Source organism: Crotalus tigris, unplaced genomic scaffold (genome assembly GCF_016545835.1).
Source record: "Crotalus tigris isolate CLP2741 ecotype Arizona unplaced genomic scaffold, ASM1654583v1 scf7180000024437.13266115, whole genome shotgun sequence".
NCBI classification, from domain to species: Eukaryota; Metazoa; Chordata; class Lepidosauria; order Squamata; family Viperidae; genus Crotalus; species Crotalus tigris.
In genome coordinates, this window is record NW_024100606.1 from 12,145,983 (window position 1) to 12,172,577 (window position 26,595).

Sequence of the window (26,595 nt, forward strand, 5' to 3'; positions counted from 1 at the left end):
AGTAACTAGTATGCAAGTTAGTCATAAATCTATATACTAATATACATTAAAAATCATAAATGTGGTTAATAAATACACCCAGCAAATTTCTCCAATTAAAATAAACATATAAAATAAACGTATACCAAATATGACTGTGATGTTTCAGAAAAAGTAATTCTTTTTTATAATGTTTCAGAAAAAGTTAATCAATTCTTATACATTCTTTATTGCAATGTTGTTCTGTTCTATGCATTTGGCTTTATAAAGATAATATATATATTCCTCTCTCCCAGAATTTAACTCTGATTCACTTTTAATGTCACAATAGGTTGTGATTCCAAATATCCCTCCTGTAAAGGCATTTTTTAAAAAAATAAACTATATTCACACAAATGACCCAAAACCCACTGGTTATTGAAACTTTATTTAATGACATTGAACAGATATTAGCAACTGTCTCTTTTCACTGGAGATAATTGCTTTTAAAGCATGTCTCTCATATTTCTTTCACCTCTCCAAAATACAAGTGTTAGTTTTCAAGCTCTAGATATACATTTAAAACCTGAAGTATGTCATTTTGCATTGTATGGTCACAAAGGAAACTTCTTGATCCATCACTTCATAGGGAAGATGATGGTGATAAAATTCTTGAAGTCATCATGCAAATACAGCTGTCAAGATTATAAAGTGCTCAGTTTAGCCAGCCAAAGGTAATAAGCAAAGAGTGCTGGAATGCAGAACAGATGTTTAATGTTAGTGATCCTTCTTAGGAATTTGGCTATCTTGTTTAATGTAAGAATGTGAATAGCATCTTCTATACTTGCTAGTTCATGCAAATTCTCGATGCTATTGGAGATAACATGACAAAACAGACTGGCTCCAGGTTGGCAAAGGAGAGAAAAAACTGTGTATCCTTCTCTTATGTATTGAACTGATCTATATTGATTTATTGAACATACTATATATTGCAGGAAGCTGGGAAAATGGTAACGGGGTGACAACTTCTCACTTTTAAGATTGTTTCTCAACAATAAAGGAACCAACAGCTAAGAAATACTCCTTAGGCTAGCATTTGCTAGAGTAGCAATGAAGTCCTGAGAAAAGATATGTATACCTAAATAATTAGAAATCTGCAGACCATATTTTCTCTATAACACTCTATGGATGTAAAAATTGGACTTTGAAGAAGCAAGAAGAAAGGGTATTGATGTTTTTGAACTTTGGTATTGGGGAAAATTCCTGATAATATCATGATTAGAAAAAATTGGATCATGAAACTGATCCACATGGAATTCTTTCTCAAGGCACAAATAAATGATCAGGTTCAAATATCATACTTTGGGTACATTATATAAAGACCTAGTTCTCTGAAAAGGTCTATAAGGCTGAGAAAAGTAGAAGAAAAGAAAAGAACTGTGGTGGAATGTAGTCTAGATTCCCAGGAAGGAGGGCTGCATTCCAGAAGGCACAGAGTCAGCAAAGCATTGGAAGTTTGGTCGGGAGGAAGAGTTAAAACAATTCCTCTCTAGCAATTCCCATAGTATATGTATGGTGATGCAAATATTTGCTTTACTTTGGTAAGATTTCTGCTAATAGGTGAGGAACAATATAGGAAACTACTCAGAAATAACTCCACATATGTTTCTTGATCCTTGAGGACCTGACAAGACAGATGTTTTCAATTACTGTGGCAATTAATGCACCTATAGAAGACCTGAAGGATTAAATTGGGGACAGATAATTCCTGGTGAAAATCTATCTGTTTGGTCGTTAAGAGTCAACCCAACTTAATGCTACATAACCCATCAATCAAATTAATTCAAGTAATGTTCACTTTCTTATTTATACATGAGCTGTTCCTGCCTGTACATTGACTAAGGAATAATAAATTCCTTTTTCAGCCAGAAGTTGCTGATGTGTTCCTTGTTCCATGACTTTCCCTTTGTGGATTACAGCTATATTGTCAGCATTCTGCACTGTTGATAAGCGATGAGCTATTATAATGCAGGTACGACCTTGTCTGGCTTTATCCAAAGCCTCCTGGACAACCTATTGAAAAGAAAAAATGTATTTTAATATATGAAAAAAATCCTCTTCTATTTTTGAGAACATGTGTGACTAGGAGCTTAATGTACATCTAACTCTGAAACAGCTTCATGTTTTAATTTGAGCTATTGTTAATTTTCTAGTTGTGAATCCTTTTGGAGACCTACTGACTTAGTCACTGGGGGGCTAGATGCCGAAGAATTCAAATTCTTTTATATTGAAGCAAACTATTAGTCCATTTGGCAGGATTGTCCATGCTGGCTAAAATTGGTTCTTGATATCTGTCTGTCCCAATAAGTCTGATACGATAGACATGTTTTCGTTCCCATCCCTAAAATGTTGCTGCAGTCAGTGTGCTTTTTCTCTAGTCATTCCATTCCTATGCAATAGACTCCCACCAGAGATTGAAGAGGTCCATATCCTCTTAGCTTTCTGAAAAGCTGTGAAGATCTGCCTCTTCTGCCAAGCATTAAATTAGGATGGGGATTGAGTCAGGAAGCTAATAGTGTGGTGGCTGGGCACCAGATGAGATGGTTGTTTAGTTTTTATTATTTTTGCTGGTTGTTATGAATTGCCTAGCTTCCTTATATAAGATATATATGTATATGTGTGCATATATAGGTATGGGTGTAGGTGTATGTATGTGTGTGTATACACATACACACGTATGTTTATAGCATGTGTATATGCGTGTTATGTCTGTGTATTGGCAGATATATATTTTCTTTTGAGAGCAGACAACAGATTTTCATTTTTAATGTGTGCCAGTGTACTCACATTAAAAAATGATAATAAAGGTTATCTTGTCCTGTCCTGTCCTGTTCTATCTTATCCTACCCTACCCTACGTTACCCAATCCTATCCTAAGTTCTTTAAATAACATCAACAACAACTAGAAAAAGGAACATTTCCAGTTCAATTGAAATAGCCAGGGACTCAAATGAAGAGGTTTTTTTTTTCATGTACTTACTATTTAGGTATGGTCTGCCTCAAATTATCCTGTATTGTGAAATCTTCCCAATTGGAAGCCTATGTTTTCTGTATTGAGAAAATAATTACCTTTTCACTTTCTGTGTCAAGGGCAGAGGTTGCTTCATCCAACAGCAGAATTTTTGGCTGGCGGAGGAGAGCACGGGCAATAGCGATGCGCTGCTTTTGGCCCCCAGAGAGTTGAGTTCCTTTGTCACCAACAGCAGTATTGTATTTCTATAAGTAATCAACATTATTTCAATAAATATTGGTGTATCAATTAATATGATCATTTATGCCAGTGGCCCCCAACCTTTTGGGCACCAGGGACTGATTCCGTGGAGAAAGGTTTTTCCATGGACTGAAGGAGGTGTGGTTTTGTGTGCTGCCTACATCCTGCAGATAAGGCTTCGCTTGTTTGGGTGGACCAGTTGCTGGCATGGTGCTGGTTCATGGACCCCTGATCTATGCCAATGAAGAAGCTAGATTCTTTGCATGTAAAATTCCTGCTTTATCTCTCTCTCTTTCTCTCTGAAGTTCTTTCCTTGGGGAGCATTTCAGTTAAAGTACAATCTCTTAGTAGACTGCCAATAATCCAAGTTGAGCAAAAGTGAAATTTATAAAGAGGTAAAAAGCTTAATTAATTAATTAACCCTACTAATGTCATATAAACAGCCATATACCAAGGATACCGTGTTTCTCTCAAAATAAGACCCACCCAAAAAATAAGCCTTAGCCTGATTCTTTGGCGTGTGCCTAATACAAGCCCTATCCCAAAAATAAGTCCTAGTTAAGAGCTCACCCATTCTGTCCCACCATGTGGTTGCTCACTGCCCTACAATGGGGTATGAGAATATGCATCGCACTGGAGCTGTCGCCATGAGTTGAGGTGAGGCAGGTGACCTCGCTTGCATTACTCAGTCCCCCTTTGCTGTTTCAGAGCCAAGGACAGTGTCTAGCGGCAGACACAGCTGTTGCGCAGCAGTGGCAGAACCTTTCGCTGTCACTTCCCCTAGCAGTGCAATTCAGAAGGGGAGTGAAAGAGAAGAGGTGGATGGGCAGCCGGGTCATTGAATGGGTGGGAGGGGGTCACGTAGTGAGGAGTTGCCTGGCTGCGGGGGCCCTAAGGTAAGCGGGTATGGGTACATGGGGCAGCTCCACCCTCCCACCTGCCTCGCCTCATCTCATGGCAGTGGCAGTGGTGCGACGCCCACTCTCCTGCCCTGTTGCGGCCGCGAGCAACTAGATAGTGAGATGGTGGGCTGCAAAGTCAGGCATTCCCCTGAAAAGAAGCCCTAATGGGCCTTTTGGTCCAAAAAAGATCTTATTTTCAGGGAAACACGGTATATACCTCAATATCCACGGCTCTGTAGGTAGTGAGCGGACATTTCAATCATTTTATGGTAGTTGGAGAAAATGAAAAAATACTCCCAACTCAGCAGGCAGTTGTTAGTTGTAGTTCATAATAACCTTCTGCATATAACAAGTTCAAATAACTCTAGATAAAATAGATTACAGGTAATCCTTGACTTACAACAGGGTGTTTAACAACCTTTTGAAGTTATGATGGCCTTGGAAAGCATTTCTGGCTGACGTAAAATGCGCTCCCCCTGCCCAGATACATGGTTACATGACTGCATTTCAAGTGTATGGCAATTGGCTTGCATTTATGACTTCTTGTAGCATCCCTGGTGACATTTCTGAATATGCAACTTTTTGCCAGTTTCCAGTGGTTTTTGCCAGTTTCAGGCAAAGAACACCCATTTGGAAGAATATATTTGTTTAACAACCATTGTAAAATTGGGTGCCTTAACTTACAAATGCAATGACTTACTATTGAAATTCCTATCCCAATTGTGGTTGTTAGTCAAGGACTACCTGTACATGAATTCCTTTTAACTGGGGCTCAGGTTTAAGCATGAAATGAAAACTGCACTGGTTGCTGACATAGATGATTTATGACAGGACTTGTATGAGAGATATTTCTATGAAATGATATTTCTGCAGGCCACTTTAGCTGACTGTGTCCAGCAGGTCAGCGGTTCAAATCTCACCGGCTCAAGGTTTACTCAGCCTTCCATCCTTCCGAGGTAGGTAAAATGAGGACCCAGATTGTTGGGGGCAATGTAAAATATATATACATTGCTTACTGGTGTACACCGCTTAGAGAGTGCTTGCACTTAAAGCGGTATATAAGTCTCATAAATAAATAAATAAATAAATTTTTCAGAACGATAGTATCCTTGTATATTGCTTCCTAGTTGGGAATCAACAACACTATTCTGTAGTGGTTCTATTCCTACTATTCCAATAAGTGTTGGTGGGGATGGACAGGCTGAGCCCTATTGTTATTTCCATGTGGGGTGCCCAGAATTTCTCCTTACCTCATATTTTTTATTAATATGGGCTGAGGTATAATTAATATTATATATTTATGATCCCCAATTTATATATATATATCTGTGCTGAGTGGGAGATTTGGTACGAGTCCTGTTTTGATGCCTGGAAGATGTGAGGATCTGGAATTATACTGAATAGAACCTAAATTGAATTTGAGCATGATGGAACTGCTCTCTGTGGAGAAGTCTCTTGTTCCAAAATAATTCTAATTTTAGTCATGAATGACATTTCCTCTGAAGAAGCAGGGGAACTCTGAGGGTTCTCCTGGATCTTGCTGAAGCAAAAAATGGTGGGCGTGACCAGGACAACTACGCAATTGTGACCTTTTCTGAATCAGGAACCTGAACTTTTTGTTATCTCTCAATTAGATTACTGCAACTTGCCCTGCTAATTTACTGACCAGGGATAATTGGTACAGCAGGGATAGGGGGAACTTTTAGCTTCAATTCAATTCATTAAAGTGAGGAACTGAAAACAGTTTCTCTCTAGGATGACTCAATAGGTTGGGCTGATTCAGATTCGAGTAAACACCCCTGCAAGTACTTAAGTGCCAAGTATAAATCAATCGTTTTAGAACTGTAAATTGTCTAGAACTTATGTAGAAATATATTAACATTTGTGTAGAAATATTTTGGGAAAATATTAGTGTATAGTTAGTCCTTGACTTACAACTTTTTGTTTAGTGACTATTCAAAATTACAACAGCACTGAAAAAGTGACTTGTGATATTTTTCACACTTACAACCATTGCAGCATCCTATGGTCACATGATCAAAATTTAACCACTTAGCAACTGGCTCATATTTATGACAGTTGCAGTGTCCAAAGGTCACGTAATCACCTTTTGTGATGCTCTGACAAGCAAAATCAATGGGGAACTTAGATTCACTTTACAATCATGTTACTAACTTAACAACTGCAATGATTCACTTAAACCCGTGGTAAGAAAAGCTGTAAAATGGAGTAAAACTCACTTAACAAATGTTCGCTTAGCAACAGAAATTTTGGGCTCATAAGTCGAAAACTACCTCTATGCATATATAATTGCATTTAATAGTGTGAAAATTCTTGTAGTAAAAATAATAATAAGAAATCTTAGGAATCACTTAGGTGAGATGAGTGGCATAGAAATGTGATGAATAAATAAATTACATATAAGAAATCATACAACTTAGTATAATAAGAGATAATTCTAACCCTCTAATTTTAATTTGCTAAACGTTTTTTAAACATAATTAATTAAGTGCTATCATGGATATGCAACCTGTTATTCTTTATGGCAACATTTTGCTTAATTTCCACATCAAGAAAAACTCCTTAACATTATACCATCAAGAAGTCTCTTTGCTACCGAGAAAGCACACCTAGGAATTCAATGAAAGATACGTTAGAAAAGGAACTTACTTCTGGTAAAGAGTCAATGAAGGAATGTATATTGGCTGCTTTAGCTACTTCACATATCTCATCAAATGATACCTCTCTACTGTTATCACCATAGGCAATATTTTCTGCAATACTGCAGCCAAACAGAGTTGGTTCTTGAGAAACAATTCCAATCTGAGACCGCAACCATTGAATATTTAACTGCTTTTCATTTTCACCATCCAAAAGCTGAAAAAATAGAATTACTGCAGTTTAGAGGCCGATAATTTTGTGACGTACAATGGATATTAGCCTTCAAAAATGTTATCAGACATACTGAAAGCTTTTCCTTACAAAGAAGGAAGAGGACAACGAGCTGGAAAGTGTCTGACCTCAGTTATAGTGGCACTGAGTATATTGTAAGGATATTTGAAAGAATAGGCTAGGGATAGGTTGTCATGGGGAAAAATCTATATCTACAGTTGCTAAGAGTTGAAAATGGCTTGATGGCATCTAATCAATCAATCAGGCATCACAAAAGAAAAATGACAGAAAATCCCACAAGAAAGAAGATGAAAATATGATCAATTTAATGGATAATTTGAATGGAATAAATGGATGAATGAAATAGAAAGGAAACGTTTAGATCAAATTTTACCTCATCCCAAGTTGACTTTATATCAAAAATGTTGTTGGATTAAGTTCCAGGTACATAATCAATATAAAGAGGAGGATGGAAGTTACAGTCCAACAACACCCAAAGGTTACAAGTTCCCCATTTCTTAAATTGCCCTAAACTATTCTTGACATGGAGGTGCCTCCAGGAAAAGCTTGAAGGACAATGACGCAGAGTAAGACATGGGACCTCACTCTTCATTTATATACCACAGCATGAATTCCAATAAGACCATCTTTTTTTAAAGATATTCAAAATTCCCAGAGGGAAAATAAAAAAAATATTTAAAAAAAAATAAAATGGTGCTTGATTTTGGCAGCTAGGGTTCAATTCTGAGTAGGAATATTTTATTATCTAGCATTGTATTACATTAATTTGAAGTTTGAGGAGCCGATCTCATTGGATTTATGGGAGATAATTTGGATAAGAAATGTTAAATTTACACAAGCTCAAAATTTGAGAGAAAATTTTTATAAAATGTTTTATAGATGGCATTTAGATCCTAAAAAATTATCTTGTATGTATTCCAACATACAGCCCAAATGTTGGAGATGTGGCAATAATGATGCGACATACTTTCATATTTGGTGGAATTGTAAAAAAGTAAAGGCTTTTTGGATTATGATTTGGTGGAACATTCAAAAGATTTTTAGAAAGAAGATAAAGTTTACTCCTCAACTATTTTTACTTGGTATTTTTGTTGACTTAAATGAAAAAGAAACTACTTTGATGTTGAATTTATTAACTGCAGCAAGGTTACTAGTAGGTCTATATTGGAAGAAAGATTCTTTGCCTACTTTAGAAGAATGGATATTTAAAGTATCTAGTTTTGCAGAAATGGCAAAAATTTCTGCTTATTTAAAGGATCATACACAAGAAAGATATATTACTGTATGGGGAAGGTGGATAGATTATATTCAGAAAAAATATGGAATTAAAAAGTTTTATTTATTTTATGAATGAATATCAAATATTATAGAGAATTGTTTTATAAGTTATGGAGTTAAAGGTTAATTATGATATTTTTTTTTCTTTCTCTTTTTTTCTTTTTTTTAATTATTATAATTTTCTTTTTCTTTTTTTTTCTTAACCCTGTATTCTGCTCTGGGAAGTGAAGGGAGGGGGGGTGGGGGTGGGAGGGAGGGTAAGGGGGGGGGGTTTCTCTATTTTAAAATTTTATTGTATTTTTATAAATGATTGTATGTTTTAAAAAATAAAAATTTTCAATAAAAAGAGAAAAAAAAATTAATTTGAAGTTTGAAAGCAATATAAGCAAAATCCAAATGAGTTTACCACTTCTCCACTGAGGGGATCATAGAATCTTTCAAGCAACTGGACTAGTGTGCTTTTTCCACAGCCACTGCTTCCCACAAGCGCCAGGGTTTGCCCCTTCTCTATAGCAATATTCAGACCTTGAAGCACTGGAACATCTGGCCGGGTTGGATAGTTGAAAACCACTTCCTTAAATGCTATATTGCTATTCGTTGTTTCCTAGAATCCAAGCAACATCCATACAGTTAAGAAAAATGGTTGACAAATACATAAAAGAGACATATCAAAAGTAAAGCAAGCAGTTTTAGTGGTATTAGCCATCCAAATTATTTTATAACTTTCCTTTGCTAAAACTAAAAGGTATCATTCTAATTAAAAAGCTATTTTAATGCCTTCTAAGACTGAAAGAGCTGTAATTTAATATTATAGCCTCAGAAGGAAGATGGCACCGAGGAATGACTTCTAAATGAACATACTATTCTTGCACAATCAAGATGTGCTGAGTTTACACGTCTAGATTTCTAGGTAGGAATTCTGATAATTGAATAATTTTAACAAAACTTGGACTAAACAAATCAACAAATCTGGATTACAGAAACTAGTACAATAATGTGAAGTATGCAATATCTTGATTTTTGCACCATAATTGCCAAATTAATAGCACAATTCAATATGCCATTATTTACAATGAAATTGATAGTTGGGAATACCTGTTTCTGTGAAAAGAAAGGCTGATAATTTTATTAGGCTGCATGTGTTGGAATAATATGGCACACATAATCTACCAATAAATAGCTCATAATGAAATAGATAGTTGGGATTATCTATGCCTGTGAAAAGAAAGGCTGATAATTTATTAGGCTGCATGTGTTGAAATAATATGGCTCACATAATCTTATGAATCTCCCAATAAATAGCTCATAGAGCTAAGTCAAGTATTGAAATTGTGTCCAAAAATCAACTTACAGGCTTCTTTCCTTCCTCACTGTAATTATCTATAGATGGGACTCTTTCAAATAACATGAACATATGAGCAGCAGATATTTTGGCTTTGGCATAATCTGGTGTGATTGAAAAGGTTTGCCCTACGGCCATGGCACCAAATACAATGCAGGAAAATACTCTGGAACAACAAAATAACAAAACAGGACAAACACATGTTACATTACTGAAGAGCTGGGTACATGAACATTTTATATTTTCTTTGTTGTTAATGAGAAATTATCATAATAACTGGGAAATCAGGGAATAACATTGCTAATGCATTTGGAAGAGACAGGTTGTGAAAGACTGACTTAGTGCAGTAATGGCAAAACCTTTTGACTCACCATGTTAAAAATTCGGAAAATGCCTATCTTGACTCAGCTGGCGTGTCACTGCCCCCCCCCATATTTTTTAATATTCATTTTTAAAAATGCAGTCAATTATATGTAGTGTTATGTATTATTTAATAATTAATGAAATGAACTAAGTAAAAAAAAATCATTTTCGGAGGGTCTGGACGTTGCACAAGAGCATACCCCAGTCTCACACCCCATTCTCATGCAGCCTCTAAAAAAAGCACAAGAATGGGGTGTACTTTACAAAATAATTGTTGTTGGGTGTTGGTAAATGCTGGCATCTACCAAATTTTGTGGAATGTCATAGGTTCGTCATCACTGTTCTAATGCTGTAAATGCTTTACTATAGTATTCTATTCTGGAAAAAGCTGCATGTGCAAAAATCTCCAATCAATCATGCAAAAAGTAATTCTAATATTATGGTAGTTATCTGCCATATTATCATTGGAATTCATGAACTGTTGTATTTCCTATTTTAATTAAATGCTTAAACAATTGCTCTTGTGCTACTTCTAGAGAAATGGCTCACTAACGTTTAGATCACCATCATAGTCAGACATGCCAAAGATTAATTTAAATTGATCAATATTGCTTTTCATCTCATGCCAACTCATTATTCCTGATGTCCAATTTTATTCCTTATGTAGTAATGCTATTTTTTTACTCTTAATCTTTGCTCTGCCTAAATAGTCAAGATTAACAAGACAAGGGTCTAGATCTCCATTTATTGTAAGAACCAAGTTATTCATTCTTTTAATTTTTGCAGCACATGGTTCCAGAATTTTTCTAAAGTGCCCAGCAGATCAATCTTTCCACATAAATATTACTCTTCCTCTTGAAGCTTTAACTGTCCTACCAGGCCACCCATTCTAGCATTTAGTTAATCACAATTTCAGTGGTGCTATTCTAGTATACTATGATGCAATTGGAATAGTTTTTTAAATATTGTAGTGTTACATACAAGAATACAGATTTAAAATCCGCATATCCATTTGCAATAAGGTAGGCACCAAAACGAAAACAGCCTGCATAGCAGAAGTACAACATTGCTTGGGAAATGCCAAAAGTTAGTCCGTGAAGATGTGCTTTCTTTATAGAATTTCTGTAACAAAAAATGGAAAAAAGCTGGGGTTTTTTCATACTGATACATTCCTTGCACATTTATTAATAAAATAAAATCCATCAGAATTCTATATGAATAATTCATGCTAATCTTTCTTAATATAGTACAAACCTATATTTAAGGATCTCTAGAGGATGATAGAAGTTGTAATTATGAGCCGAGGTGGCGCAGCAGTTAGAGTGCAGTACTGCAGGCCACTTTAGCTGACTGTGTTCAGCAGGTCAGTGGTTCAAATCTCACCGGCTCAAGGTTGACTCAGCCTTCCATCCTTCCGAGGTAGGTAAAATGAGGACCCAGATTGTTGGGGGCAATGTAAATATATACATACATTGCTTACTGGTGTATACCGCTTAGAGAGTGCTTGCACTTAAAGCGGTATATAAGTCTCATAAATAAATAAATAAAGTAATTTGTTACAAATAGAAGGCATTATACTGGAAAAGGCTGTGATAAAATCTTCAATTTCTAATTCATTGTTTTCAAATGTTGCCAAGACATTTTAATATTTCTTACTTGTAAGGTCTGTTCAAACTTTCTCCATACATTTGTTCAAATTTTCTTTCTTGAGTGAGGGAAACTACAGTTCGAATATTTCCAATAGCTTCTGTTGCAATCTGTAAAATGCAAAAAATACAGTAGTAACAGAAAATAATGAACTCTCCAATTTGAATTTTGCTTCAAGAAGCACAATTTGGGTTAGTGTTTACCAAATTGGCATTTTCTAATCCTAATATATTAGGATGATATTTTAAGACCATCACTCTGAGGAAAAAATATCTTGGCAAAAAGGTATAAAAAACACTATATTCTGACACTATGGCAAAATAGTTTTACATATTTGCCACCAAATTTTAATTTTGGAAGCATAGTTACTTCTTGGTATCTGCTATAAACATTGACAGAGTACTACTTATCATACTAATTCATGGAAAAATTAGGTATCATTTATTGAATAAGCCACAAATATCATATTTTCATTAATAACACTAACCCAAAATTAAATATATCAGGTGTGGAGGTTTTTGAGGCGCAGGAGACTGCATCTGATTTCCTGATCTTCTCAAGGGATACAGGACAAAATCTGATATGGTTCTGATATCATCAGAACTTGATGACTACTCTAAATGTCTTTTGCTTCTTTTTTTGAATAGTTTTTATGGGCAGGATTGGGAATCAGACAAAAACTCATTCTCATTCTAAATCCTGGGAAACCAGCCAGAATCACTGAAATCACTATGATGAAGAGAGAGATGTTAGTTGCAGCATTAAGCTCTAACATCAGCAACTGTAATATCTTTTGAAGTGGAAAACAATCTGGGCGAGAGGATGGATTTAATAACAGTCTTAAAGGTTTTCTTCCCAAATACAAGAAAAATGGAAACCACAAGTACTCAAATTAAACAAGATCTGATGCAAAATGCAATGTGCATTCCCAAACAGGAGTTTGCCAACTAATTAGTCCTCTGTTAGGATTCAATCTTCCCCAACTGATACCTTGATTTGTACTGGGACTCTGAGAACTAGAAGTACGAATCCTAACAGAGGACTAATAATAATAATAATAGTAAAGTTGGAAGGGACCTTGGAGGTCATCTAGTCCAACTCCCTGCTCAGGAAGGAAACCCTACACCATTTCGGACAAATGGCTGTCCAGTCTCTTCTTAAAAACTTCCAGTGTTGGAGAATTTACTGCTTCTGGAGGCAAGCTGTTCCACTGATTAATTGTTCTCACTGTCAGGAAGTTTCTCCTTAGTTCTAGGTTGCTTCTCTCCTTGATGAGTTTCCACCCGTTGCTTCTTGTCCTGCCTTCAGGTGCTTTGGAAAATAGCTTAATTCCCTCTTCTTTATGGCAGCCCCTGAGATATTGGAATACTGCTATCATGTCCCCCCGTGTCCTTCTCTTCGTTAAACTAGACATACCCAATTCTCGCAACCGTTCCTTATATGTTTTAGCCTCCAGTCCCCTAATCATCTTTGTTGCTCTTCTCAGTACTCTTTCTAGAGTCTCAACATCTTTTTTACATCGTGGTGACCAAAACTGGATGCAGTATTCCAAGTGTGGCCTTACCAAGGCATTGAAGAGTGGTATTAATACTTCACGTGATCTTGATTCTATCCCTCTGTTAATGCAGCCTAGCACTGTGTTGGCCTTTTGGCAGCTGCAGCACACTGCTGGCTCATATTTAGGTGATTGTCTACTAGGGCTCCGAGGTCCCTCTCACAGTTACTACTATTGAGCATGGTGCCACCTATGCTGTACTTGTGCATTTGGTTTTTCTTGCCTAAATGTAGAACCTTGCTTTTTTCCACCATTGAATTTCATTTTGTTAGTTAGTGCCCAGTGTTCAAGTCTGTCCAGATCCTTCTGTATCTGAAGCCTGTCTTCTGGAGTTTTGGCTATTCCTGCCAGCTTGGTGTCGTCTGCAAATTTGATGAGTTCCCCATCTATCCCTTCATCCAAATCGTTGATGAAGATGTTGAAAAGTACTGGGCCCAGAACAGAGCCTGCGGCACCCCAATACACACTTCCCTCCATATAGATGCAGTTCCATTGAGGACCACTCGCTGAGTACGGCCGGTCAACCAGCTACGGATCCATCTGGTGGTGGTTCTGTCTACCCCACATTTTTCTATCTTGTCAAGTAGTAGGTTGTGATCTACTTTATCAAATGCCTTACTGAAGTCCAAGTAAATTATGTCCACAGCATTCCTCTGATCCACTAATTTTGTCACTTGGTCAAAGAATGCAATAAGATTTGTCTGGCCTGATCTATTTTTGACAAACCCATGTTGGCTTTTAGTAATGACTTTGTTTGCCTCTAGGTGTTCATTGATTCGTTGTTTGATTATCTTTTCCAGGATCTTCCCAGGTATTGAGGTCAGGCTGATAGGTCTGTAATTTCCTGGATCCATTTTTTTTCCTTTTTTGAGGATGGGAACTACATCAGCTCTTTTCCAGTCCTCTGGTAGTTCCCCTGTGTTCCAGGATCTTTGAAAAATATAGTTCAGTGGCTCCGATATCACATCTGCCAGTTCCTTGAGAACTCTGGGGTGTAGTCCATCTGGTCCTGGCGATTTGAACTCATCTAGGCTGGACAGGTGCTCCCTAACCATTTTCTTGCCTATCTTAACTTGTGTTTCTGTTTTGTTTTTTATGGCACTATTTTTGATAGGTTGGTCTTTTTTTTCCCTTTGTGTAAAGACAGATGCAAAAAATGAGTTAAATAGTTCTGCTTTCTCCCTGTTGCTTGTCACCTTCTTGCCACTTCCACCCACTAATGGACCAATCATTTCCTTCACTTTTTTCTTGTTTTTTTACATGTTGAAAGAAGCTTTTTTTGTTATTTTTGACTTTGGTCGCAAGCCTTAGTTCATTTTGAGCCTTGGCTTTCTTCACTTCATCTTTGCAGGCTCGGGCTATTTGCTGATATTCTGACTTAGTTATGTTCCCCTCTAATTAGTTGGCAAACTCCTGTTTGGGAATGCACATTGCATCTTGCATCAGATCTTGTTTAATGCTTACAGAGTCTCGGGAGATGTAATCCTGAAATATCTGGAGAACAACAAATTGAAAGAGGCTACTATAGATTGTAAGAGAATCAAGAAAAAAATAGTTAAATTGTTTTTCTCAGTGTTTCTTTCTTGGTTTCAGTACAGCTTGTTCATCAGTATTTGGATTTGCTATTCAAGAGAAGGATTGATCAAAAACTTACTTTCCCTGCACCTTGAAGTTCCTTTTTATCTTTCTCAGCATGTCCAGATAGCATTCTGATTTCAATGAGTCCTGCTACTGCAATGATTGGCACAAGAGCCAGAAGTAGAAGAGTCAACTGCCAGCCATACACAAATGATATAATAATTCCAGTCCCAAGATTAGCAATGTTTTGGGCAATCAGACCTAACCTTTCCCCTGTAGCCTGAGAAAGGAGAGGAGAAAAAGAATATTAAAACAATTTAGTAGATGAACTGTTCATCTACTATGAACAGTGGAAAACTACAGTGGAAGGTATTCAGAAGTATTTGTTTTCTGCTTCCTGTTCTTTTTGACCAATACAATCTAAAACAAAACCCCTACATTCGTTAGGTTGCCATAGTAAATAATTAATCCATGGTTAAATTCCTATTTTGGATAATACAGAAAACCTCTTGGGAATAGATTGGAAATGTGTCATTACTTACACCTTTTACTTCAGAAGCATCATTTGCAAGTCTTGTAGTTAGGGCTCCAGTACTGTTTTGGGGATTATCAAACCAACTGATATCCTATAAAACATTTCGAGTAACAATTTATTTTCAAATGAAACTTTTCAAATCAAATTAAATAAAAGATCAGAATTTAGATAGAATCAAGATGTGATAAAATCTATGCTGTATTATAATTATCATTCCTTTTCATGAATTTATGAGGGTTCTATTTTGGGTAACCATCTACTGAAAGATTAGGGTTTTTAAAAATAAACTATGCAAGATTTCGTTTTCTTTTCCCAATTACATACATGGATTTAAAACAATAACCTCAATTTTCCATTTTTTTTCTTTGTACCCTTTATTTCAGGTCATTAACATGCTTTAGCTTTAGAACATATTAAACCTTTTGCTATGATAAAGGTGGTGAAAGGGAAGTACGATGCTGTAAAGCTTTTTTCTCCATAGGAACCTGGAATGTAAGATCCATGAATCAAGGCAAGCTAGACGTAGTCAAAAAAGAGATGACAAGACTGAACATCGACATCTTAGGAATCAGCGAACTAAAATAGACAGGAATGCGTGAATTTAACTCAGATGACCATCAGGTATACTACTGTGGGCAAGAATCCCTCAGAAGAAATGGAGTAGCCTTCATAGTCAATAAAAGAATAGGAAAAGCAATACTGGGATACAATCCCCAAAATGACAGAATGATCTCAATTTGAATTCAAGACAAACCATTCAATATCACAATAGTCCAAATCTATGCCCCAACCACTGGTGCTGAAGAGGATGAAATTGACCGGTTCTATGAAGCCCTACAGCACCTTATAGAATTAACACCAAAAAATGATGTCCTTATCATCATGGGGGATTGGAATGCTAAGGTAGGAAGCCAAAAGATAACCGGAATAACAGGCAAGTTTGGCCTTGGAGTACAAAATGAAGCAGGGCACAGGCTAATAGAATTTTGTCAAGAGAATACGATGGTCATAACAAACACTCTTTTCCAACAACCCAAGAGACGGCTCTACACATGGACATCACCAGACGGTCAACATAGAAATCAGATTGACTATGTGCTCTGCAGCCAAAGATGGAGAAGCTCTATACAGTCAGTAAAAACAAGACCAGGAGCTGACTGTGGCTCAGATCATGAGCTTCTCGTTGCAAAATTTAGGCTTAAATTGAAAAAAGTAGGGAAAAGCACTAGGCCACTCAGGTATGAACTAAATCATATTCCTGATGGAATATATAGTAGAGGTGACAAATAGATTTAAGGAACTGGATCTGATAGACAGAGTGCCTGAAGAACTATGGATGGAAGTTCGCAACATTGTACAAGAGGTAGCAACTAAAACCATCCCAAAGAAAAAGAAATGCAAGAAAGCAAAATGGCTGTCTGAGGAAGCTTTGCAAATAGCTGAGGAAAGAAGGGAAGCGAAAGGCAAAGAAGAAAGAGAAAGATACACCCAACTGAATGCAGAATTCCAGAGAGTAGCTAGAAGAGATAAGAATGCCTTCTTAAATGAACAGTGCAAAGAAATAGAAGAAAACAACAGAATAGGGAGGACCAGAGATCTCTTCAAGAAAATTGGAGATATGAAGGGAATGTTTCATGCAAAGATGGGCATGATAAAGGACCAAAATGGCAGAGACCTAACAGAGGCAGAAGAGATTAAGAAGAGATGGTAAAACTACACAGAAGAACTATACAAGAACGAGCTTAACATCCCAGATAACCACAATGAGATGGTCATTGACCTCGAACCAGACATCCTAGAATGTGAAGTGAAATGGGCCTTAGAAAATCTGAGCAACAACAAAGCTAGTGGAGGTGACAGTATTCCAGCTGAGCTATTCAAAATCTTAAAAGACGATGCAGTAAAAGTGCTACACTCAATTTGCCAGCAAATTTGGAAAACTCAACAGTGGCCACAGGATTGGAAAAGGTCAGTTTACATTCCAATTCCAAAGAAAGGCAATGCCAAAGAATGTTCAAACTATCGCACCATTGCACTCATTTCACATTCTAGTAAAGTTATGCTTAAAATCCTACAAGCTAGACTGCAGCAGTATGTGGATCGAGAACTACCAGAAGTACAGGCAGGATTTCGAAGAGGCAGAGGAACTAGAGATCAAATTGCCAACATACGCTGGATCATGGAGAAAGCTAGGGAGTTCCAGAAAAACATCTACTTCTGCTTCATTGACTATGCAAAAGCCTTTGATTGTGTGGATCACAACAAATTGTGGCAAGTTCTTAAAGAGATGGGAGTACCAGACCATCTCATTTGTCTCTTGAGAAACCTATATGCGGGTCAAGAAGCAACAGTGAGAACCGAACACGGAACCACTGATTGGTTCAAAATTGGAAAAGGAGTCCGGCAAGGCTGTATACTGTCGCCCTGCCTATTTAACTTATATGCAGAGCACATCATGAGAAAGGCAGGGCTAGATGAATCAAAAGTTGGAATTAAAATTGCCGGGAGAAATATCAACAACCTAAGATATGCAGATGATACCACTCTAATGGCAGAAAGTGAAGAGGAACCAAAAAGGCCAACACAGTACTAGGCTGCATTAACAGAGGGATAGAATCAAGATCACGCGAAGTATTAATACCACTCTTCAATGCCTTGGTAAGGCCACACTTGGAATACTGCATCCAGTTTTGGTCACCACGATGTAAAAAAGATGTTGAGACTCTAGAAAGAGTACAGAGAAGAGCAACAAAGATGATTAGGGGACTGGAGGCTAAAACATATAAGGAACGGTTGCTAGAATTGGGTATGTCTAGTTTAACGAAGAGAAGGACAAGGGGGGACATGATAGCAGTATTCCAATATCTCAGGGGCTGCCATAAAGAAGAGGGAATTAAGCTATTTTCCAAAGCACCTGAAGGCAGGACAAGAAGCAACGGGTGGAAACTAATCAAGGAGAGAAGCAACCTAGAACTAAGGAGAAACTTCCTGACAGTGAGAACAATTAATCAGTGGAACAGCTTGCCTCCAGAAGCAGTAAATGCTCCAACACTGGAAGTTTTTAAGAAGAGACTGGACAGCCATTTGTCCGAAATGGTGTAGGGTTTCCTGCCCGAGCAGGGGGTTGGACTAGATGACCTCCAAGGTCCCTTCCAACTTTACTATTATTATTATTATTATTATTATTAAAAAGGAGAGTGCAAAAGTTGGCTTGAAACTCAACATTAAGAAAACCAAAATCATGGCATCTGGCCCTCTCAATTCCTGGCAAATAGATGGGGAAGAAATGGAGGTAGTGACAGATTTTATTTTTCTGGGCTCAAAGATCACCTCAGATGGGGACTGCAGCCAAGAAATTAAAAGACGCTTGCTCCTGGGGAGGAAAGCTATGGCAAATCTAGACAACATTCTAAAAAGCAGAGACATCACCCTGCCAACAAAAGTGCGTATAGTCCAGGCCATGGTTTTCCCAGTTGCAATGTATGGCTGTGAAAGTTGGACCATAAGAAAGGCTGAGCGCAAAAGAATTGAGGCCTTTGAACTATGGTGCTGGAGAAGACTCCTGCGAGTCCCTTGGACTGCAAGGCGTTCAAACCGGTCAGTCCTAGAAGAGATCAACCCCGACTGCTCTTTAGAAGGCCAGATCCTGAAGTTGAAACTCAAGTACTTTGGCCACCTAATGAGAAGGAAGGACTCACTGGAGAAGAGCCTAATGCTGGGAAAGATTGAGGGCAATAGAAGAAGGGGACGACAGAGAATGAGATGGCTGGATGGAGTCACTGAAGCAGTAGGTGTGAATTTAAATAGACTCCAGAAGATGGTAGAGGACAGGAAGACCTGGAGGAACGTTATCCATGGGGTCGCGATGGGTCGGACACGACTTTGCAATTAACAACAACAACAATGATAAAGGTTTCACATGAGATTTCTAGATTTTTTTGCCAAGGAGGAAGAAAACCATAAAAACAGAAATACCCCAAATGATAAAAAATGAATAGATTTTAAATTTCTCTCTTTTTAAAAATTTTTTTCTTTTTTTTCCCTCCTCCCTTCCTGGCTGGAGGGGAAAGGGAAGTGACAATTGTGCTTTTTAAAATGGCTTCAAAGAGGCAGCAGCCTTCCTCAATACCCAAGGTTATTTCTTCTCCTATAACTTCCACTGCACAGCTACAACAACAATCTAAACATGTACCACCGGCTCAGCCACCACCCTCCCCTCCTCTATCTGGACTTTCAGCACAAGAGGTTAGAGGCATAATGGGAGAGATTGTAGTTCAAATGAGAGAGGAAATGAATCAATTTGTCTCACAGATTAAATCAGAAATTAAATCTGATCTCAAAGAAGAGATAACGGGGATAAAGACTAAATTGCAAGAAAACAATAATGAATTACGACAAGATATACTGGCAGCTGTTTCAGGTTTGGCTACTGTGGTGGTTAAGCTCGATGCAAGGCTTGAGGAAGTGGAAGACAAAGTTGACTCTTTGGATGACAAAATTCAAGATGTGGAAAGGAAGGTGGACTCCTCACAAGAAGATATTTTGATGTTTCAGTACAGACAAATGGAGTATGCCCTGAGGATCAGAGGCCTCAAGGAAGATGTGAATCAAGATCTCGTGGAGGTGGTTCTTACTGATCTGGCGCTGGCCTTGGATATGGATAAAGGAGAATTACAGAGAGAAGTGGAAAAAATTTATAGGCTCAACTCCTGGATTGCTAAGCAGAAGAACTTGCCTAGAGATGTGGTGATTTATTTTACAAAGAAGTCCCTGCGGAATGAGATTATACAAGCTTTTTACAATAAAAGATTTCAGATTGCTGCCCAAGATGTCATCATTCTAAAGGAAATCCCATCCAAAATTTTAAGAAGTAGGAAAGACTTTGCTTTTTTAACCAATGAGTTTAAAGCTAGATCGATGCCATTTAGATGGGAAATTCCGATGGGTATTGTTTTGAGCCATGCTGGGACACGCTACAGATTGAACACAGTTGACAAAGCTAGAGATTTTTATACTTCGGTCCTGGGTGCAGGCTCAACCTCATCTGGTCGGAAATCTCTGAGTGGCAAGGAAGTTGAGCAGCAATCTGAGGCATTAGATTTGGTTTCCGCTGGGATGATAGAAGCTGTAAAGCAACGCCAGACGGAGGTTAAAGAGCAGAGGATGACCCGTGCAGCCTATAAGCGTAAAGAGAAGGAGCAACGTAAAAAAGAGCCTAAAGAGAGTTCTCCTGGAAGTGCATCACCGCCGGTGGGAGGAGCAAGACCCAAGAGTTATGCAACACACGCAGCTCTTTCAGAGTTTGATGGTGTCTTCTCCAGGCTGCGTGCCAAGGGAGATGGCAAAGTTTTTGACCTGGAATGTTAATGGATTGAATTCTCCTCAGAAACGCAAAAAAATCTTTTATTATTTGAAGCAACATACTAATGATGTTATTTGCTTACAGGAAACTCATATTTTACTTAAAGATCAGAAATATTTAGTTAATGCTCGTTTGGGATCTCATTTTATATCTTCTGCTCCTGGGAAGAAAGGGGGAGTTGTTATATATGTTAAACAAAACCTACCAGCTTGTCTGGTAGAATCAGATCCCCAGGGGAGATATGTGATGATTGAACTTGGTATTTATGGTAAGAAAATACTTATAGTTGGACTTTACGCTCCAAATCAACAACAGGAACAATTTTATAAGCAGTTACATCAAAAAATAACATTGCTTGATTATAGATCAGTGGTATTAATGGGTGATTGGAATGGTGTCTTAGATATACAAAAGGACAAGAAAGGTTCCTCTCCTTTTCTTAAACAAGCAAGGCTACCTAAAGCCTTTTTTGATATGAAAGAAGACTGGGAATTAAGGGATTATTGGCGGGAACGTAACCAAGAGGAGAGAGACTTTACCTTTTTTTCTGATAGACACCAATCTTTTTCAAGAATTGACTTTTTCTTGATTACCACGGACTTGTATAATAAAGTAAAGAATGTTAAGATTTTTCCTAGATTACTGACGGATCATAGTCCAGTTTGGATGGAGCTGATTCAAGAGAAAGAGGAAAGAAGATCCTGGAGAGTTAATGAAAATTTGTTTAGACAAGAGAAGAATGTTCAAAAATTAAAGGAGTGTTTAAAGGACTATTTTGCTTTGAATATGTACAAGGGGACTTCAATGTCAATGGTATGGGATGCAGGTAAAGCATTTATGCGCGGTGTTTTGATAAAAATGAATAATTTTTATAAGCGAAATCAGATTCAGAAACGTAGAGAACTTGAAGATGAAATTAAACTAAAAGAAAGGGCTTTGATTCTAAATCCTTCTGATGAAAGTACTAAAGAATCTGTAAAGTTATTAAGGTCACAATTTAATATGTTGATAGCAGATCAAGCTGCAACCAACTTATTATTTATGAAACAAAATACATTTTGTAATGCTAATAAGCCGGGGAGATGGTTGGCTTATCAATTAAGAAAGAAACAGAGACAGAGAATAATAGAGAAAATAAATTACAAGGGTAAACTAGTTTCTCAGAAGGAATTAATTAAAAAATCTTTTTTGGATTATTATCAAAACTTATATAAATCTACTAATGTACAATTGTTAGATATAAATAAATATTTAGCTGAGGCAAGTTTTCCTAAACTGACTGAGGATCAGAAATATGAAATTAATGGCTTAATTACTAAGGAGGAAATTGCCTCAGCAATTCAACAATTGAAATTAGGGAAAGCACCGGGTACGGATGGGTTAACAGCTGTTTATTATAAAGCTTTAATGGAGGAGATGATTCAACCATTAAATGATCTTTTTAATGGTATCTTACAGGGTTTAGAGATTCCTCCTTCATGGCGTAGTGCCTTTATATCATTGATTCCAAAGGAGGATCAAGATCTTACTTTACCAAAAAATTATAGGCCTATATCTCTTTTAAACGTGGATTATAAGATATTTGTAAAAATTTTGGTAAATAGGCTTATGAGGGTGGTGCATCATCTTGTGCATAAAGATCAATCAGGGTTTATAACAGGAAGGTATATGAAAAACAATGTTAGACAAATTATTAATCTATTAGAATACTTAGATAAGAACAACCAAGTTCCTGCAGGGCTCATATTTTTAGATGCTGAAAAAGCATTTGACCAATTGAATTGGCATTTTATGCTAAGAGTAATGGAAGAAATGAATTTTGGTGAAAATATATTACAAGCCCTTAAGGTAATATATCAAAAACAAACAGCACAACTTATTGTTAATGGAGGTCTTTCGGAGGTTTTCACAATAGAGAAAGGTACTAGACAGGGGTGTCCTTTATCGCCATTGTTGTTTGTTTTAACATTGGAAATATTATTGATCAAAATTCGAGAGTCTCAGGAAATTAAAGGAATATATGTTAATAAAAAAGAATATAAGTTAAGAGCTTTTGCGGATGACTTGGTTGTTACTTTGTCGCAACCTGATTATTCTGTAGTAAACTTATTACAGTTGATTCATCATTATGGCTTGGTCTCGGGTTTTAAGATTAATGTAAATAAGACCAAAATTTTACCTAAAAATATGTCTAGTCAGGAGAAGCAGATTTTGACTAACCTGACGGGTTTTGAGATTGTTAATAAGGTAAAATATTTGGGGGTGATGTTGTCTGTTTCTAATGTAAAATTATTTAAAAATAATTATGAAAGGTTGTGGGTCAGGGTACAGAAGGACTTGAAGAACTGGGAAAAGTTGCAATTATCCCTCATGGGAAGAATTGCAGTGATAAAAATGAATATTTTACCCAAGTTTCTTTTTCTGTTTCAAATGTTACCAATTTTGAAAAATGAGATTAATTTAAATGAGTGGCAGAAGGGTCTTAATAAATTTATCTGGGCAGGGAAAAAGCCAAGGGTTAAGTTTAAAATTATGCAAGACTTCCGTGAGAGGGGTGGACTTAAGGTACCAAATTTGAAATTATATTATGATGCGGTGGTTTTAACACTAATCAGTGATTGGGTAAATTTGACAAATTCTGAGATACTTTATCTAGAGGGATGGGATTTACTTTATGGGTGGCATGCCTATTTAATATTCAATAAAAAAATGGATTGGGCTTTTAAATCTCATATCTTAAGAATTTCTTTACTTAGGATTTGGAGAAAATATTATAAAAGTGATTTCAAAGTACCATTATGGGCTATACCTTGGCATGCGATAGAAGCAATAAAAAGAGGGGTTAAAATGGATATGGTGTCTTACAGACAGTTACTTAAATGGGATGGACAAAACTGGCAATTAAAATCACGGGAAGAGTTAGCGCAAGAAAACTTTATTTATTCTTGGTTCCAATATAGGCAATTATTAGACAGATGGAAGATGGATTGTAAGGTGGGTTTTCTTAGAGAAGATGAAAATCTTATCAAGCAAGTGAAGGATTCAAGACAAACCCACATTAAGAGAATTTATGCGGTTTTAGTTGAATTGGATTCAGAAACGGAACTAATTAAAGATTGTATGATAAGATGGGCGCAGAATTTTGGTGAGCCAGTCTCATTGGACACCTGGGAAAATATTTGGGTGAGAAATGTCAAATTTACACAAGCACAGAACTTAAGGGAGAATTTTTATAAAATGTTTTATAGATGGCACCTTGATCCACAAAAAATGTCTTATATGTACCCTGACGTGCAACCCAAATGTTGGAGATGTGGTTATAAGGAGGCTTCCTATTATCATATTTGGTGGTCATGCAGAGAGATAAAAGCATTTTGGATCAAAATATGGTGGAATATCCAGAGAATTTTTAGAAGGAGGGTAAAATTTACTCCGCAATTATTTTTGTTAGGTATTGTTACAGATTGTGATACAAAGGAGGTTGTTTTGATGTTAAATTTGATTACAGCCGCTAGGCTGTTAGTAGGACAATATTGGAAGAAGGAATCTTTGCCTACATTGCAGGAATGGTTTCTTAAAGTAGCTTATCTGGCGGAAATGGCAAAGATTTCGGCTTTCTTAAAGCAACAAACGCAAGAGAAGTTTCTTGCTGTTTGGGATAAATGGATAAAATTTATACAATTTAGATTGGGTATACAAAAATATTATATAGTTTTTTCATAAGTTTTATTTTTATATATATTATAGATAATCTTTTTATATATATAAATATAAAGTTCTTAATTTAATTTTTATTTTTACTTCTTAAGCCTATATTCTGCTCTGGGAAGCTCAGGGGGGGGGAAGGGAGGGGGGGGTTTTTTGGGAGGGGTGGGGGGTTTTTTTTTTATATATATGTATTGTTTAGTTTTATTTTTTTGTATATGTTGTCTCTTGTTTTGTATTCTTTTTTCTTTTTTGTAAAATTTATAAAACTTTTAATAAAAAAAAAAATGAATAGAAAAAGTGGATTGTTATTAGCAAGAATTAAAAAGCAATTTTTAGAAATTATTGCAATGGAACACAATATTAAATGTTTCAGAGAAGTAGGCTCCCTCCTATGGGGAATGGTTAGAAAAAAATCTACCCAATTGAATTAATTTTCTATCCCCCTTCAAAAGATCTTTCAACACACCCATTGATTGACATCAGAAGATGATGTTGCTGATTTGCACTGTTCATTTGTATATTCATTCAGAGTTTGTTATTTAGATTTATACATCATATTTCCTTGTAGGATTCAAGACAAATTATATAATACTACCATTGTCATGATTCTGCCTGATGATCCCAACAAAGCAAGCACACCTGAGACACTGCAATTTCTAATGCCAGATTTATTTGGGAAACGCATACCAGCGTTAAAAGTTAGCTCTGATTAAATTGGCACAAAAGCAGTATATTAAAAGTATAGCAATTCCCTCCCCTCCTCCCCAGTGCAGGTCACATTGTCCAATTAAGCTCCAGACAGCTATGAGAAAGATTCTTCAGTTTTCCAAAACAAACTTGCTGCACCAGCTGCACTACACATTCCATTCTCCCCACTCTCTCCCTTCCCACTTCTGTAGACAAGCGGGGGGGGGGGGGGATATACAAAGTAGCATGAAACTTTCCGGGCTTGCCAACCATATTTTTCCCCACAGCAAGAGTTTTGTGAGATAGATAGACTCAAATTTGCTGATGATTTTAAATCATCTAAATTTAGATTTAAACTTGAATCTCTCCAAACCTGATCCAACATCTAACCAATATTACACACTGCTTTAATATCTGCTGTAGAGTAGAAGTCCTATATAATAGTTAATTTCTAAAATCATGATAATAATTAATAACTGCTTGCAAACTGCCCAGAATGTCTATGAGTGAGTGGGTGGCCATAGAAATTTTTCAAATAAAATGAAAATTAAAAAAAATATGAAACTTTCTAACTGGTGAATTTTGAGACTGTTTTAAATAAGAAGGCTGACATTTAAACTATTGTTTAACTTGCCTTTAGAAAAAACAAAGTGCATAATGTGGGATCTGTTACTTTAAAAATGATTTATTACACCATTATACCATAAGGAAAAGGATTGTTTAAGAAATACAATTTACATTACTCCTTGGATACATGTTTTGTATGTTTTCATACATTTTGGAAGGTACAACAAGCCATGACCAATTGGGCTGAAATAGTATAAAAGCAACAAAACAAATAGGGCACATTTCTTCTGCATACCTGTCTAAGTATTGCTTTGAATCCCATGTAACGTAGCTTCATTGTAAGAATCTCTCCAGATCTGCCAAAACTGAAACCCTAAAAGAGAAGATTGTTGTAACTGATTGCCACAAATATAAAAGCAACACAAAGCCAAATGGAAGAGCACCACATTGTTCTTTTCATAGGACAGAAAATAAAACACCTAGAAAACGAACATTCAGAGGGAATCGTAAAAACAAAATCAAGATAATAGTCACAATGTTTTTTATGCTCTACTGGTTTTTATGTGAAGATCCAATAGCACCATTGTGGCCACCATTTTGCCTTTTCTGAACACATTCTGTGGTGAAGTATTATTACTGCTTTATAAAACCCTAGTAAGACCACACTTGGAATACTGCAGCCAATTTTGGTCACCATATTACAAAAAAGATGTTGAGAATTTGGAAAAAAATCAGAGAAGAGCAACTAAGATGATCAAAGGCCTGGAGACTAAAACATATGAAGAATAGCTGCAGGACTTGGGTTTGGCTAGTCTAAAAAGAAGAAGAAATAGGGGAGACATGATAGCAGTATTCCAGTATTTGAGAGGATGCCACAAGGCAGAGGGGGCCAGGTTGTTCACCAAAGCACCAGATGGAAACAATGGTTG

The 26,595-nt window shown here is 36.7% G+C and overlaps 1 protein-coding gene across 2 annotated transcripts in view; it reads right to left on the minus strand.

The window, feature by feature from the left end:
• Window positions 1-387: 387 nt before the first annotated feature.
• LOC120302655 (ATP-dependent translocase ABCB1-like) overlaps window positions 388-26,595 on the minus strand; it is a 68,208-nt gene continuing 42,000 nt past the window's right edge. For both annotated transcript variants that reach the window (XM_039331424.1, XM_039331425.1), the window contains 10 exons: window positions 25,962-26,039; window positions 15,350-15,433; window positions 14,884-15,087; window positions 11,684-11,784; window positions 11,009-11,149; window positions 9,674-9,830; window positions 8,729-8,926; window positions 6,802-7,008; window positions 3,088-3,234; window positions 388-2,031 (listed from right to left, as the gene is read on the minus strand). In XM_039331424.1, the coding sequence (XP_039187358.1) occupies window positions 1,825-2,031; window positions 3,088-3,234; window positions 6,802-7,008; window positions 8,729-8,926; window positions 9,674-9,830; window positions 11,009-11,149; window positions 11,684-11,784; window positions 14,884-15,087; window positions 15,350-15,433; window positions 25,962-26,039 (1,524 nt within the window). In that variant the 3' untranslated portion in view covers window positions 388-1,824. The remainder of the gene's footprint in view (window positions 2,032-3,087; window positions 3,235-6,801; window positions 7,009-8,728; window positions 8,927-9,673; window positions 9,831-11,008; window positions 11,150-11,683; window positions 11,785-14,883; window positions 15,088-15,349; window positions 15,434-25,961; window positions 26,040-26,595) is intronic.